This window comes from Choloepus didactylus, chromosome X (genome assembly GCF_015220235.1).
Source record: "Choloepus didactylus isolate mChoDid1 chromosome X, mChoDid1.pri, whole genome shotgun sequence".
Taxonomy (NCBI): Eukaryota; Metazoa; Chordata; class Mammalia; order Pilosa; family Megalonychidae; genus Choloepus; species Choloepus didactylus.
Genome location: NC_051334.1, coordinates 124,148,728 through 124,162,378, shown reverse-complemented (window position 1 = coordinate 124,162,378; position 13,651 = coordinate 124,148,728). Strand labels below are relative to the sequence as shown.

The 13,651-nt window shown below is 36.8% G+C and overlaps 1 protein-coding gene and 1 long non-coding RNA gene across 2 annotated transcripts; both read right to left on the bottom strand.

Moving 5' to 3' along the window:
- Positions 1–273: 273 nt before the first annotated feature.
- PWWP3B (PWWP domain containing 3B) lies at positions 274–2,452 on the bottom strand. Its single transcript, XM_037822131.1, has one exon. The coding sequence runs from the start codon at positions 2,450–2,452 to the stop codon at positions 371–373; it is 2,082 nt and encodes a 693-aa protein (XP_037678059.1). The 3' UTR covers positions 274–370.
- Positions 2,453–2,562: 110 nt separating this feature from the next.
- On the bottom strand, positions 2,563–12,898 carry LOC119522707. Its single transcript, XR_005214507.1, has 3 exons — positions 12,813–12,898; positions 5,295–5,477; positions 2,563–2,673 (listed from the first exon to the last, which is right to left on the bottom strand). It is a non-coding gene; the product is annotated as an uncharacterized LOC119522707 (long non-coding RNA).
- Positions 12,899–13,651: the final 753 nt, after the last annotated feature.

The following is a 13,651-nucleotide window of genomic DNA, read 5'->3' as shown; positions in this document are numbered from 1 at the left end:
CTTTTTTCTAATTACCTTGCTTAATATCTGATACCGGTGCAATTTTAATATGAAAATGGTCATTCATTCTGTATTTAACTATGCGGTATAGACACAAAAATGTCATAAAAGAAAATAGTACTTTTCCCTTAAAAATCATTTTGGAATTATGCTGAAATGTTAATAAAATTGACTTTGAAGAAGCAGGAAAAAGGAAATGAAGATGTAGTGATAACCACAGATCCTAAAGTTCTGAAAAAAAAAAAACTGAACACATTCTCCAAAGTCTCCCATTTCCACAAATATTTACATGTTAGAGTGAACTGTTTGGAGATTTTTTTAAATTCAGATTTATGAAAGCTCCCTGTCATGGTTTGGATTCTCTGGAGATTTAATGAGTTTCATTTGTTGATGGTTTCCGTCTCTTTTCAAATATGATTTTTGCATCAAATAATTCTCTTTCCCTGTAGCCTAGAGATGGTCCTTTTAGATACTTTGCTTCAGCTGCCTTGTAATCTAATCCATCCACAGCAGAAATTGAACAAATGATTGCTTCTGGCAGAAGAACTTCCAGGATAAATTTAATTTTATCATCTTTTATCAGTGTCAGCATTCCTTCATCTATTTGTGTATAGATTTCTTGTAAATATTTTACGACCTTATCCAACTGATCTTCATCTTCAAAGTATGTTTCAATACAGGGCATGAACCTATTTGCATTCAAAAATGATTTCAGCCACCTGGAAGCTTTCCTGCCTTTTAAAATGTCCAGAAGATGGTTCTCTGTTCCTTTTGCATTCACAATGAAGTCCACTAGGTTCTTGTTGGCTCGATCCCGAGCAGCCTTCATCCGGTCAGGGAGAATTTTCTGGAAGGACATTTTCTTGGTCTGGGAAGTCATGACCATTGGTTCCACAGTATCTTCATTACGCACCTTTGGAAAAATGTCCCTCAAGGTATCCTGTTTCATTGCTTTCCTAATTGGATAACTAATGTCAGCAGCATAATACTCAAGGAAAGAGCCTGCAAAAGAACCACAACCTATTCTAACTCTGTAGTCACAAATCAGTGAAATGCACCAGTCGATACTTTCACTGTAATCCTCCCTGGCTTTATCCACTAGTGCTTGTTTCTCTTTACAATCAAATTTCTTTAATCTTCTAAAAGGCACTCTAATGCCTTTCTTTTCAGGATTCATGTTTACCTCAACAAAAAGCACACTTGCTTTCTTCTCTTTTCGCCTGATGCTTTTTACCACTGATGGCCAAAACGGGTATTTTTTATATTTAAACCAGACTATCATTCCTGTTTCAAATGAACGTGGCTCATAATGAAAAACAATGCGTGGAAGTTCTTCATCTTCCTCATTTTCATCAAATATAGAAGCACCAATGGAATTTAAATGCACTGTCTTGGCAGAAGTTTGAAGTTCTTCCTCAAACTCTTCAAAATCCAGTCTCTGAAGATTTCTTTCATTATTCAAAAGAAGGAGTGAATAATCCAGGACACGGTTAGAGGCACTAAGTGAAAACTGGCATTCCAGTGAACATTGACCAGAGGATGTTGCAGCATCCATCTCTGATTCCACAGAAGATTCATTCTGGCTGGCTTCTAAGCATGGATTTGAAGGACCTTCTCCAGGATCCTCAATATTCTCTGAAAAGGAAGAGCATTCAGAGGAAATAACCAGAGTCTTTGGGCAGGTGTCCTGTGTCTCCTCTTTCAAAGATTTCGGTGCAGTGAGCATATCTGATGGCATAATTGGAATGAATTTTTCATCTTTAACACATGCACCTTCCTCCTTGACTGTGGAATTTAAGGACATAATTGAGATGTCAACCTTTTTCTTGCTCTCTTTTTCATCATCTTCTGAAAGTGAAGGGAAACTTGGGCACCAGCTTGAGTTTTCTGATGACATTGTTTCCATTTCACTTGGAGTAATATTACTGATGGTTGTGTGCACCTGTGATTTATCATCATGTATAGAATCATCACTCTCTAAAGAGACCAACAGGGATGCTGGGTTTTCACGTTCCTCAAGATTCTTTCGTAAGTCTCCTTTGTGAGTCCGATACTTTTTATGGGGGGGTGAATCAGATTGCTTTTGTGATATATCTTGAGACAGTGTAGTGGTCTCTTCTTCCTCTGAAGTGTTTTCTTGACTCAAATTTGTTCTCTCATTCAGAATATCCAGTGCCACTTTAAGTGATCTTTCATAGGCTGCTAACTCTCTAGGTGTAGCACTGTCCTCTGACTGTGTCTCCAGTGAGGAAGCAATGTCTTCAATTTGAGACTTATTTAGAATCTTTATTTCTGTGCTTTCCACTTGAATTCTTTCATCTAGTGAGAGTATTTGAACTTCTATGGAAAATGCCTTTTTTCTCTTATTGTTTATTGAAGTCTCAGATCTGGACAAAACTTTTGCTGGCCATAGCTGGTCTTTCCAATTGCATAGGACATACTTGGCATCCATTCTGATTTAGATTTGTGTCCCAAGAGGTTATTATCAGGGGTCAAGGTGGTTGGCTTTTGTTACCACTGCAAAGGCAGGTCCTACCAAAAGCAATATTCTTAATGAAGCTGCTTTTCTCTTAGGACTACAAAGGATTTACTGTTGCTGTGGTTTGTTCTCCTCCACCCAATCTCCCAAGGATGCTTGAAGATGTGGTTTGAATGGGACAATTCTGGAAGACACTGGAATGGGGAAAAGTAAAAGAAGAAAAGTATCAGAATAAAATTATTTTGCCAAAATATAATGTAAGCAATTGTGAACAGAGAAGAAATGAAAGAACAATGTTCAGTGGCACATCAGAGTTAAAAAATGAAGCATAATGTAGGGTAGGGGATAAGAACCTGAGAAGTGGTTTATAATACCTCAGATCCAAGAAGTTGCCCTTATTATTGACCATGCTTTGCAGGACAGTGAATGTGTACATGGCAAGGGAGGTGGGGGCAGGAGGTGGTGATGTGTCAGGGACTCTATGTTATTGGATGTGTTGGTACTTTTGTGCCCCTAATGTTCTACCTTAGGGCAATTGGTCTTCAAACTCAGCATGTATCAAAATCATCTGGAGGACTTGTTAAAATTAGTTTTCTGGGTCTCATCCTGACAGTTTTATTCAGGTTAGATTAGGCCCCAAATTTTGTATTTCTAATAAGTTCTCAAATGATTCTAATGCTACTTGTCCATGGGGAACTCTTTGAAAATACTGTTGTAGCTGAATCACAGTTTTATAATTTTAAACTCCAAGTGCTTCCCTGTCCACACAAAGCATTTAGACACAGATAACAGGGTGTGAATCTCCTGGACCCAGACAACAGCACATGACCTCCTTAAAAGCATGAGTTTAGGTGTCAGAGATTTGGAATAGCTGTTACAGTCACTTACTGGATAGGGTAGTTATAAAGGAGCTCTTGACAGTCAGGTGGTTGGTGGAACTCAGGGAGACACCTGGATACCCTCTTGCATGATTTCTTCATAGTGGTTTGATATATCAGATTATTTCCCCAAACTAGAAACTATGAATTTAAATTATCAAATTTTATAGCTGCAGAACAGGGAGCAAAATGATTCTACTTCAAATTATCAACCTAACATGATTTTAATATGAAATGTGGCTTTTAGTTTAAAATGCTATTGCCACACTATATTAGGTTACTTTCTTGGGGTAGAGTAGGAACATGTTGGAAGTGAAGTAGTTATCTTAGGTTAGTTATCTTTTTCTTACTCCCTTGTTGTGTCTGTTTGAAATGTTCTTTTATTGTATGTTTTTTTAAATATTTTTAATTTTTTTATTTTTTATAGAGTTGATTTAAAAAAAAAAGTTAATAAAAAAAAAAAGGAAAAAAATATGCAGAGCCCCCTTGAGGAGCTGGTGGAGAATGCAGGGGTGTTGGGCTTCCCCACCTGGATGGTTGCTGATGTGCTCACAGACATAGGGGACTGGGAGTTTGATGGGCTGAGCCCTCTACCACAGGACTTGCCCTTGGGAAGACTGTTGCTGCAAAGGAGAGGCTAGGCCTCCCTATAATTGTGCCTAAGAGCCTCCTCCCGAATACCTCTTTGTTGCTCAGATGTGGCCCTCTCTCTCTAGCTAAGCCAACTTGAAAGGTGAAATCACTGCCCTCCCCCCTACATGGGATCTGACACCCAGGGAAGTAAATCTTCCTGGCAACGTGGAATATGACTCCTGGGGAGGAATCTAGACCTGGCATTGTGGGATGGAGAACATCTTCTTGACCAAAAGGAGGATGTGAAAGGAAATGAAATAAGCTTCAGTGGCAGAGAGATCCCAAAAGAGCCAAGAGGTCACTCTGGTGGGCACTCTTAGGCACAATATAGACAGCCCTTTTTAGGGTCTAATGAATTGGAATAGCTAGCAGTAAATACCTTAAGCTATCAAACCACAACCCAGAACCCATGAATCTTGAAGACAATTGTATAAAAATGTAGCTTATGAGGGGTGACAATGGGATTGGGAAAGCCATATGGACCACATTCCCCTTTGTCCAGTGTATTGATGGATGAGTAGAAAAATAGGGGAAGGAAACAAACAAACAAAGGCACCCAGTGTTCTTTTTTACTTTAATTGCTCTTTTTCACTTTAATTATTATTCTTGTTATTTTTGTGTGTATGGTAATGAAGGTGTCAGGGATTGATTTTGGTGATGAATGCAAAACTATGTAATGGTACTGTGGAAAGGGGAAGTTTAGAGTCACGTATGTCACCAGAAGGAAAGTTGGAGGTTAAAATATGGGAATGTATAAAACAGTGAATCTTGTGGTGGACAATGTCTGTGATTAACTATACAAATATTAGAAATGTCTCTCACAAACTAGAACAAATGTATGTCACTATAACTAGAGGTTAATAATAGAGAAGCATATAGGAAAAAATATACCTATTGCAAGAGATGTACTACAGTTGGTAGTATTTTAACATTCTATCATCAACAGTAATAAATGTACTATACCAATACTATGAGTCAGTAATGGCGAGGGGGTGGTTAGGGATATGGGAGGATTCGAGTTTCCTTTTCTTTTCCTTTTTTTTTTTTCCCCATCTTTCACTTTATTTCTTGCCTGGAGTAATGAAAAGGTTCTAAAAATTGAACAAAAATTAAGTGTGGTGATGGATGCACAGCTGTATGATGGTACCAGGGGCAAATGATTGTACACTTCAGATCTTTGGATGATTGTATGGTATGTGAACAATCTCAACAAAATTGAATTAAAAAAATGCTATTGCCACAGAGAAAGGAGCTTTCAAAATGTTTTTAATATGCAATGTTTTGTAAAATGGGAATAGTCTTACCCAATGTCACGTGAATTGTGGTGGGTCTGGTCCTGTAAGCTGGTTGTCTTGGTTACCACTTTAACTGCTTATTTAGCAGAGACTTTACCTGGCTCTGTGCTTCTGTATTCGCACTGCCTTTCCGGGCTCAACTGACATCTCATGAAGATTACCCAGGTCACATGAGTCTGATATTAACCTAGGCTGTACAAGAAAGAAGAGAGGAAATAAAACCAACTGAATGGAAAAGGCTTAAAGAAATTTCCCTATCAAAACTCTAGCAAGCATGTCATTCTTAAACAAAGGAGTAAGATGAAATCTCATTCACGATGTGGCTGACATATTTTCCTTCTTATAATTTGAAATGCCCTCTGGGACAAAGTATGATATTTGGTTCATATTGAAATCATCTCTCTCACGAAAAGTATGAGGTGGGGACAGGAGAGAAGAGAAATAACAATTGCTGTTGTCTTCTCGGGGCCAGACTGTGTAGTAGCAGTTTTTGTTTTGTTTTCTATTTGAATTCTCACATCAGTCCTTATGTGGGGTTTTCTCCTCTACATAAGTACAAGTTTTTCAACAGAGTTTCAGTCACACTCTACATGCTGTCTCATAGTATGCTGATACAAAACACGTTTCATTGCTTTGTTTGCCCACTTCATAAAAATGGCTGCCTGGAGAAAATTTAGGAAACTTAGCAATCGCCATCTTGTGACCAGAACCAGAACTGCAGACACTGAGGTCCTTAGTGAAGAAGGGTGGGAACTACAGCCATCCAGCCAGCAGACTTCTTAGGTTTGTATAATTTTCTACAGTTATGTGGAATCATAACTGTATCATAATATCTTCACACACAATGTTTCCGTTTTAAAACATCCAGAATCTTATTGAAAATTAAAAAGATACAGATAGATATACACAAAGAAGTATAACTCTGTACATATAGGCATTATCAATATTATCAATATTTTCTCTATATCTTCCCAGATTTTTTTTACATATATAGATGAATGCATACCATTTCAAACCAGCTTCTGGCCCCACTCAGGAGCATGTTTAGAACATTATTATATATCTATAAGAATTGTCCACAGGCTTTTTCATGAATTGCTTTAAATGACATTTCCCCCAAGTTTGTAACATTTTATCTCAATATTTTCCCTGATTAAGCAAAAAATAAACAATTTTTAAGTACATATTAATAATATTTTTAATATAGAATGGTAAAGCCTGCCCTTATCTGTCCAACTATATAAATAATCTCATTAAATTTTGGCAGGTATTTTTTTTCCATATTTGGCTCCATCTATTGTACTAACATATATATGTTGTAGTGACACACATAGTCCTTTATCTTTAAGAGACATAATATGGTACTTGCCATTCTGCAAATTGCTTTTTTACATCCAATACAACTTCTCAGACATCTTTTCATATCACTACAGGTTCCTATTTCTATTTGCCAAGCTATATAACATTCCATTGTATGGATGTTACCTTGCCATACAATATTTTTTAAACTGCTTTTAAAAATAAACCAAACCCTCTTTCTGTCTCACTCTCAAACTTAGAAGATATAGAAAAATGTTTCTTGCTGACCACAGCCATACCTGTGGTCTGGAAGGATGAGGTGAAAGGAAGACATCTGTAGGGCTGTTGTCAACACAGCAACCAGGCTACTGGCTTGATCAGGGAGGTGAAAAATTCCAACATCGGCAAAAGACAGGGTGGGTATGCCTGTGTGTCTGTGTGTGTCTATGTGTGTGAAACAAAATTGTTAAGCAATTTTCAATTTCATTTTTCTTTTATGAATATAAAAATAATGATGGGAAAACAATTCTGAATGTACTGAAATAGGTCTAAAATAATATTAAAATAGTAACCTGACCCACACAGAAATGTTGACTGTTATCAAGGGAGTTTATTTTCCTCCAGATTTTTTCTAATCACACACAACATGCACACATCATATGAAAGCATTTTCACTCAACCTGTTATTTGATCCCCTTTCCATGCTCATGTACATTTACATGTGACACATGCATATTGTTTCAATCAATTTTTAGGAGTATTTTCCCCTATGCTGTCAAATATTTCTATCCGTTATTTTTCTGCATAAATTAATAAATGTTTAAAAATGCAAACAATAACAGAATGTCTAGCAAAGATAGAAACACGGAATGCCAACTCGTGAATTAGAATGAACAGCCATGCTATACTGAAATCTTAATTTAGACACTGTAATCTGATCACCTCTTCTCCCACTGTGGACTTTTAAAGCTTTGGGAGATACAAAAATTCCAGAGGATGAATACCTTCAAAATGCCAGCAATTCTCTCAGAACTGCACACCCTTCCCACCACTCCAAGACGCAGCCCTATTTTTCTCTTATTTACTCTAGGGCCCTGAGAACTCCCTGGAAAATAACTAGCTTTAAGACAGCCATTACCTTGAAGCTTCTTGTCAGCTGCAGCCTCGTGAAATGCAGCCCCTCCCCCAAGACTGGCCAGGCACAGCTCACTGCCAACCTTCTCAGAGGATGCTCCACCCCCTCCCTGTGAAGGAGGCAGAAGGCCCTTCCCTGAATTAGAGGAGGGAGAATTGGCAGCTTATACACTGTTGAAGTGTTAAAGGATAGACGTTCCTTTTTTAAAACCCATAAAGTGAAATGGCAACAAGTGTCAGTTTGATTTCAGCTCAAACCCTTCAGGTGGTTGATTTCTTGAAAAAAAAAAAGAGGTAGAAATTCACTTTATCATTTAATAAAGACCAAATTAAAAATATTTCTTACATGCTTTTTCTTGCTTTTTCTGGTACAGGTGAATTTGAGACACAGCTAGTCAATTTGAGGTGAATTTGAGACACAGCTAGTCAATCTCCACTAAAAAAGCTCGCTATGGATCTAGATTGGGATTGTACTGAGTTGTATATATTTTAGGGAGAATGACTTCCTTATAATGTTAATTTTTCTGTTTCCAGAATATGTTATGTCTCTCCTTTTATTCAGTTCTTCTCTTAAACAATTCAGGAAAATTTCAGAGATTTCTTCACGAACTTGGATATTTCTAACCGGAAGCTGCAAATCATTGGTTTGGCAGGAAAGTACCTATTTCACATACCTTTGTCAATAATTGGCAATTCCTTCTCCTTATATTTTGTTGCTTTTCTTTAACTTAGCAATTGAATTTTGAAAGGAAATTTTATTTTTTATTTACATTTCTTTATTTGTGTGTCTGAAATATATTTTGAACATTTTGTTCATCAAAATTCTGTGTTCAACTTAAATTTAGAATTCAGATTTAACTTCAAAAGCTAATTTTTAGTAACTTTAGTGATAATTTTGGAAATGAAAGTGTTTGGGAGTGAAGTGTTTTGTTTGACCTTTGTATCGTACAATATGTAATATTACCCAATATTATGTATGCATATGTATAAAAATTAAAATTTGAAATCTACCTTTATATAATCATTAATAGTGGAACAATAAATACCAATACATTCATGAATTAATGAAGGACATTTCTAGGCTGGTATATTATTTGGGGCTCTAATAATTAGAGTATGTAATTCTTCGTGTTATAAACAATCCCTAAATTTCAGAGGCTCAGTCCAATGAAAGTTTGTTTTATTGATGTCCAAGTTCTATGTTAAGTAATCAAGTGGCCAGAATGGAGAAGGTGCTCTGCTCCATGTAGACATTAAAGGACCCAGCCTTCTTCCTTCTTATGGCTCTACTATCTTCCTGAGCCTTGGAGTCTTCACCTGTATTCATTGCATCTGGCTGGCAGTCTAAAGAAGAGGAAGCATGAAGAATCCTGTGGAAGATTTTAGGGGTCCAGTCTAGTGAATATCACTTCTGGTCACAGTCACTAGTCAGAAGTCAGGCATGGAGCCCCAATTATCACAAAGTCTGGGACAAGTAGCCTTCCTATGACCCCAGGAAGAAAATGAAACAGAGTTTGGTGAACATTCAGCATTCTCTCTGCCATTGGAAATTTCCCATTTCAATCTTTTATGAACTTCTATTATTAGTTGAATGATATTTTATAACCATAAACCAGATTTATAATAACTGGAACAGAAACTTTTAATCATCTACCCTTAATCCACTCTTTGCATTCTTCCTCATTAGCAGAAACACAGTTGTGTTGTGGCAATGTGAACACCAAATTATTATGTTTCCCACACCCCCTTGTTGCAAGCCATGACCATGTGAAGGAATTTCTTGCCAAAGAATGTGACGGGAAATTGTTGTGAAGACTCTAGGAAAGAAACCTCAAAGGGGGATAAATAACCATCTTGGGCTCTTTCTCACTTTGCCCCTTCTTCTTGCTTTTCCCTCTAGAATCTTACTGTGACAGATAGGGTTTAGACAGTCATTCTGAACCAAGAAGTGATGTAGAAAAAGGATGCAACACATTAGGGATGGAAGATCCTGGGCCCCTGAATAATGGGACTACCTCATTCCAATCTCTTTAACTTAGAAGATAAATGAACTTCTGTTTTATCTAAGTCACCCTGTTTTCCAATCTTTCTATCAGTAAAACGAAAGAACTGATCTTACAGTCACCAACAAAGATAACACCATTCTTATTAAGCAGTCCTTTCAAAGCTTCCAAAGTATTACTATATAATCTATAGAGAATTATCAGGCCAATGCACCTATGGTTTTATTTAAACTAAGGGAACTATTTAATTATATATTTTATAATGTAAATTCTGTCTTCTATTTCACGTTTGAAAACAGTGCACATAAAGTAGAGTCATTACATTAATAATTATACTTTCTTGTATTTATGTATGTAAATCAGGAAACACTACACCACCTCACCATCTGGTGAGCAAATCACTTTATCATATAATAAAGAAAAGATTAATTCCACAGATAATGTTTCAATCAATAGTTGGAACAAGTAGATATGCTTATGAAAAGAAACAGAACCATGATCCCTTCGTAAATCCATATTAAAATTAATTGAAGATGGATCACAGACATAAATATGAGGGCTAATACTTCTAAGTATGTACCCTACAGAAATGAAGACACGTTCATGCAAAAATTTAGATACAAATATTTATAGAAACTTCATTCATAACCACCAAAAAACTGGAAATAACCCAAATGTCACTCATTGGGTGAATGGGTAAATTGTGGTTCACCTTACAATGGAATACTATTCAGGAATAAGTAGGAACAAACTATTTTTATATGCAATAACTTGAATGAACCTCAAACTATGCTGAGTGAAAGAAGCAATCTCAATAGGTTACATACTTATATTAGTTTTCTATTGCTACAACAAATTACAGACCAAGCAGCTCAAAATGGCAAACATTTATCTCACAGTTTCTCTGGCCAGACATGGTTAGAGCTTCTGCTCTGGGTCTCGAAAGGCTGCAATCTGGATTTATCTAGAGAAGAGTCTGTAACCAAGTTCATTCAGGTTGTTGAAAGAATTTATTTCCTGCAGATACATGACTGAAGGCCACCATTTCTTACTGGCCATTGATTGCATGCCACCCTTAGGTCTTAGAGGCCACCCACAAATCCCTACCATGTCACCCTCTCCCAAAGGCAGCTAACAACATAGCTGCTTGCTTCTTCAAGGCCAACAGGAGAATTTCTCTCTCTCTCTCTCTGTCTCTCTCTTTCTTCCTCTCTCCTTCCCTCTTTTTCTGTCTCTCCAGTCTACTAAGATGAAGACTTATATAATGTAACAATCACGGGAGTGATGTTCAATCACCTTTGCCATATTCTATTGGTTAGAAACAAGTCACAGGTGCTGCACATGATTAAGGAGAGAGGATCATACAAGGGCAGGATGCACTGGGAAGGGGTCATCTTAGAGTGTGTCTGTCACAGTACTGTATGAGTTCATTTATATGATATTTTCAAAAAAACAAAATATAGTGATGGTGAACAGAATAGTGATTGGTGGGAGTTAGAGGTGGGGGAAACATTATAAAAGGATAGCACAAGAAGTTTTAGGGGTAATGAGACTTTTCTGTATTCTGACTGTGGTGGTATTTATATGAATTTATCCATGTGTTAAAATCCATAGAACTGCACTCCAAGAAAATCAAGAATAGTTTATGATACTTTGAAGTATAATTTTAATGTATAATAATTTTTTAAAAATAGAAACTTAAATAATAAATGTATAACATATAAAAAGCAACTTTTTATGAGTATGCTTTAGAAATATGCTTCTTCCTAAAGCATATTTAATAACAAGGAAAACAAAAATAACAACCATAACACACATAATTAAAAAGCCCCAGTTCTGCTTCCACTTAGGGTGTAAAAAGCCATACGAGAAGGACACTCACCGTTTAACAAAGAGAAAAATCAAGACAATCTACAAAATCATAACTTTCCTTGAGCCCAAAAGAGAAATGAGGTAAGTTGAATTCCAAAGGGTGAAGAACCTCTTCCCTTAAGGAGAAATAGGGCATATGCACCGTTTTACCTTTAGCAGAGAACGGAGACAGAAGTAGCTGTCATAAAAGTAAGTAAAAAGAAATCAGCTAAAATTTTAATGAATTCTTAAAGGGAAATCATGGGCTAGTATAGCATTTTGGAAAATCTGGGAGCCTCAGACGCTTATACACTCATTGCCAAGTTCTTTTCCAGGGTTCTTATCCAGTAGCTCACAAAAAATGACTGGAGACAAAGCAAGGTAGTTCAGGCAGGCAGGAGACAATAGCTGCGGCTGGGGGACAGGCACGCAGCACAACATACTTCTCAAAATCCTTCTATTATGAGAACCAAAAGCCTTAAGTCACTAGAGGAGAAGCAGCAGACTTCCTCCGGGACCAAGGCAAAACTCATCTGGTCAGGAGAGGCAGATAAGAAACTGTCCCATCTGCAAAACAAAGGCCCCCATTACTGCTGGGGGAGAAACAGAAGCAAAAGCCTGCAGTCCCTGAGGAGGGGCAGGAAACCATCTCAGGCAGAGTATCCTACACAAATAATGAGCAGTGGTCAACTACTTTTAGGGAAGGGGCAAGAAAATATCTCCAACCAAAGACCAACAAAAGATACAAAGCCAAGGATAGCAGCCATGTGAAGAGAAGTAAGAACACTGAGAAAGTTCCATGTGCATTAGGGCTTCCCTAAGGTTGAGACCAGACAGGATAGCAGAGAAGTTTCCTGCTCCACCATGAGCCTAACACCTAGTAATAACAGCAGCCTACAGCTGCTGAATGGCCAAAAGCATGGAGACGGCTCTGTGGCACAGGTGTGAAAAGACTGCTGAAAATTGGGACTGGAGAGAATCACTGAAAAAAGTCCTCTGGCACTCTAGGCCCCACTATAAGCACAATAATCTAAGTTATGTGAGCCAGATAGCAATGAAGTCAGTAAAGGAGAGAACAATTCCCAATACATTTTATAATACCAGCATTAAACTAATACCAAAACCAGAAAAAAATATATAACAAGAAAACTACAGACAGATACCACTTATCAACCTAGACACAGAAATCCTTAATAAAACAATAGTAACCAAATCCAATGATAGAGAAAAAGGATAATACCTCAAGACTAAATGGAGTTCATCCTGGGAATATAAGGATTGTTCAACATCTGCATGTCAATGTAATTCATCATATCGGCAGGCTAAAAAGGGAAAGAAAAAAAAGCTCATCTCAATCAATGCAGAAAAAGCATTTGACAAAATTGCACAAACATTCATGATAAAAGTGCTCAGCAAACTAAGAATTAAATGGATCTTCCTCCAGCTGATAAAGGGCTCTGGAAAAAAAAAAACCTACATTATAGTTAATGGTAAAGCACTGAATATTTTCCCCTAAGATCAGAAACAAGGCAAAGATGTCTACTCTCACCAATTCTATTCAACATTGTATTGAAGAGCCTAGCCAATACAATAAGGACTGAAAAATAAATTAAAGGCATAGGATTGGAAATGAAGAAGTAAAACTGTCTTTATTCATAGACAACATGATCATCTATGTAAATAATCCCAATGAATCTACCAAAAAAAAGCTATTATATCTAATCAGTTTAAAGAGTTTAATAATATCACTGGATGTTACAAGGTCAATGTAAAATAATAAATTTTATTTCTATACAATAAAAATTGGAAGTTGAAGTTTTAAAAAAGCACCATTTATAACACCATCAAAAAACAGGAAATGCTTAGGGAAAATAAATCTAACAAATATACACTACACTTGTATGCTGAAAATTTTAAAACATTGATGAAAAGAATTAAAGGAAATATAAATAAAGGGAGATGTACACCATTTTCACTGACTCTAAGACTCACTATTTTTAGGATATAAATTCTCCCCAAACATATCTATGGAATCATTGCACTCTATCGAAAGCAGGCTTTTTGTAGAAATTAACAAGA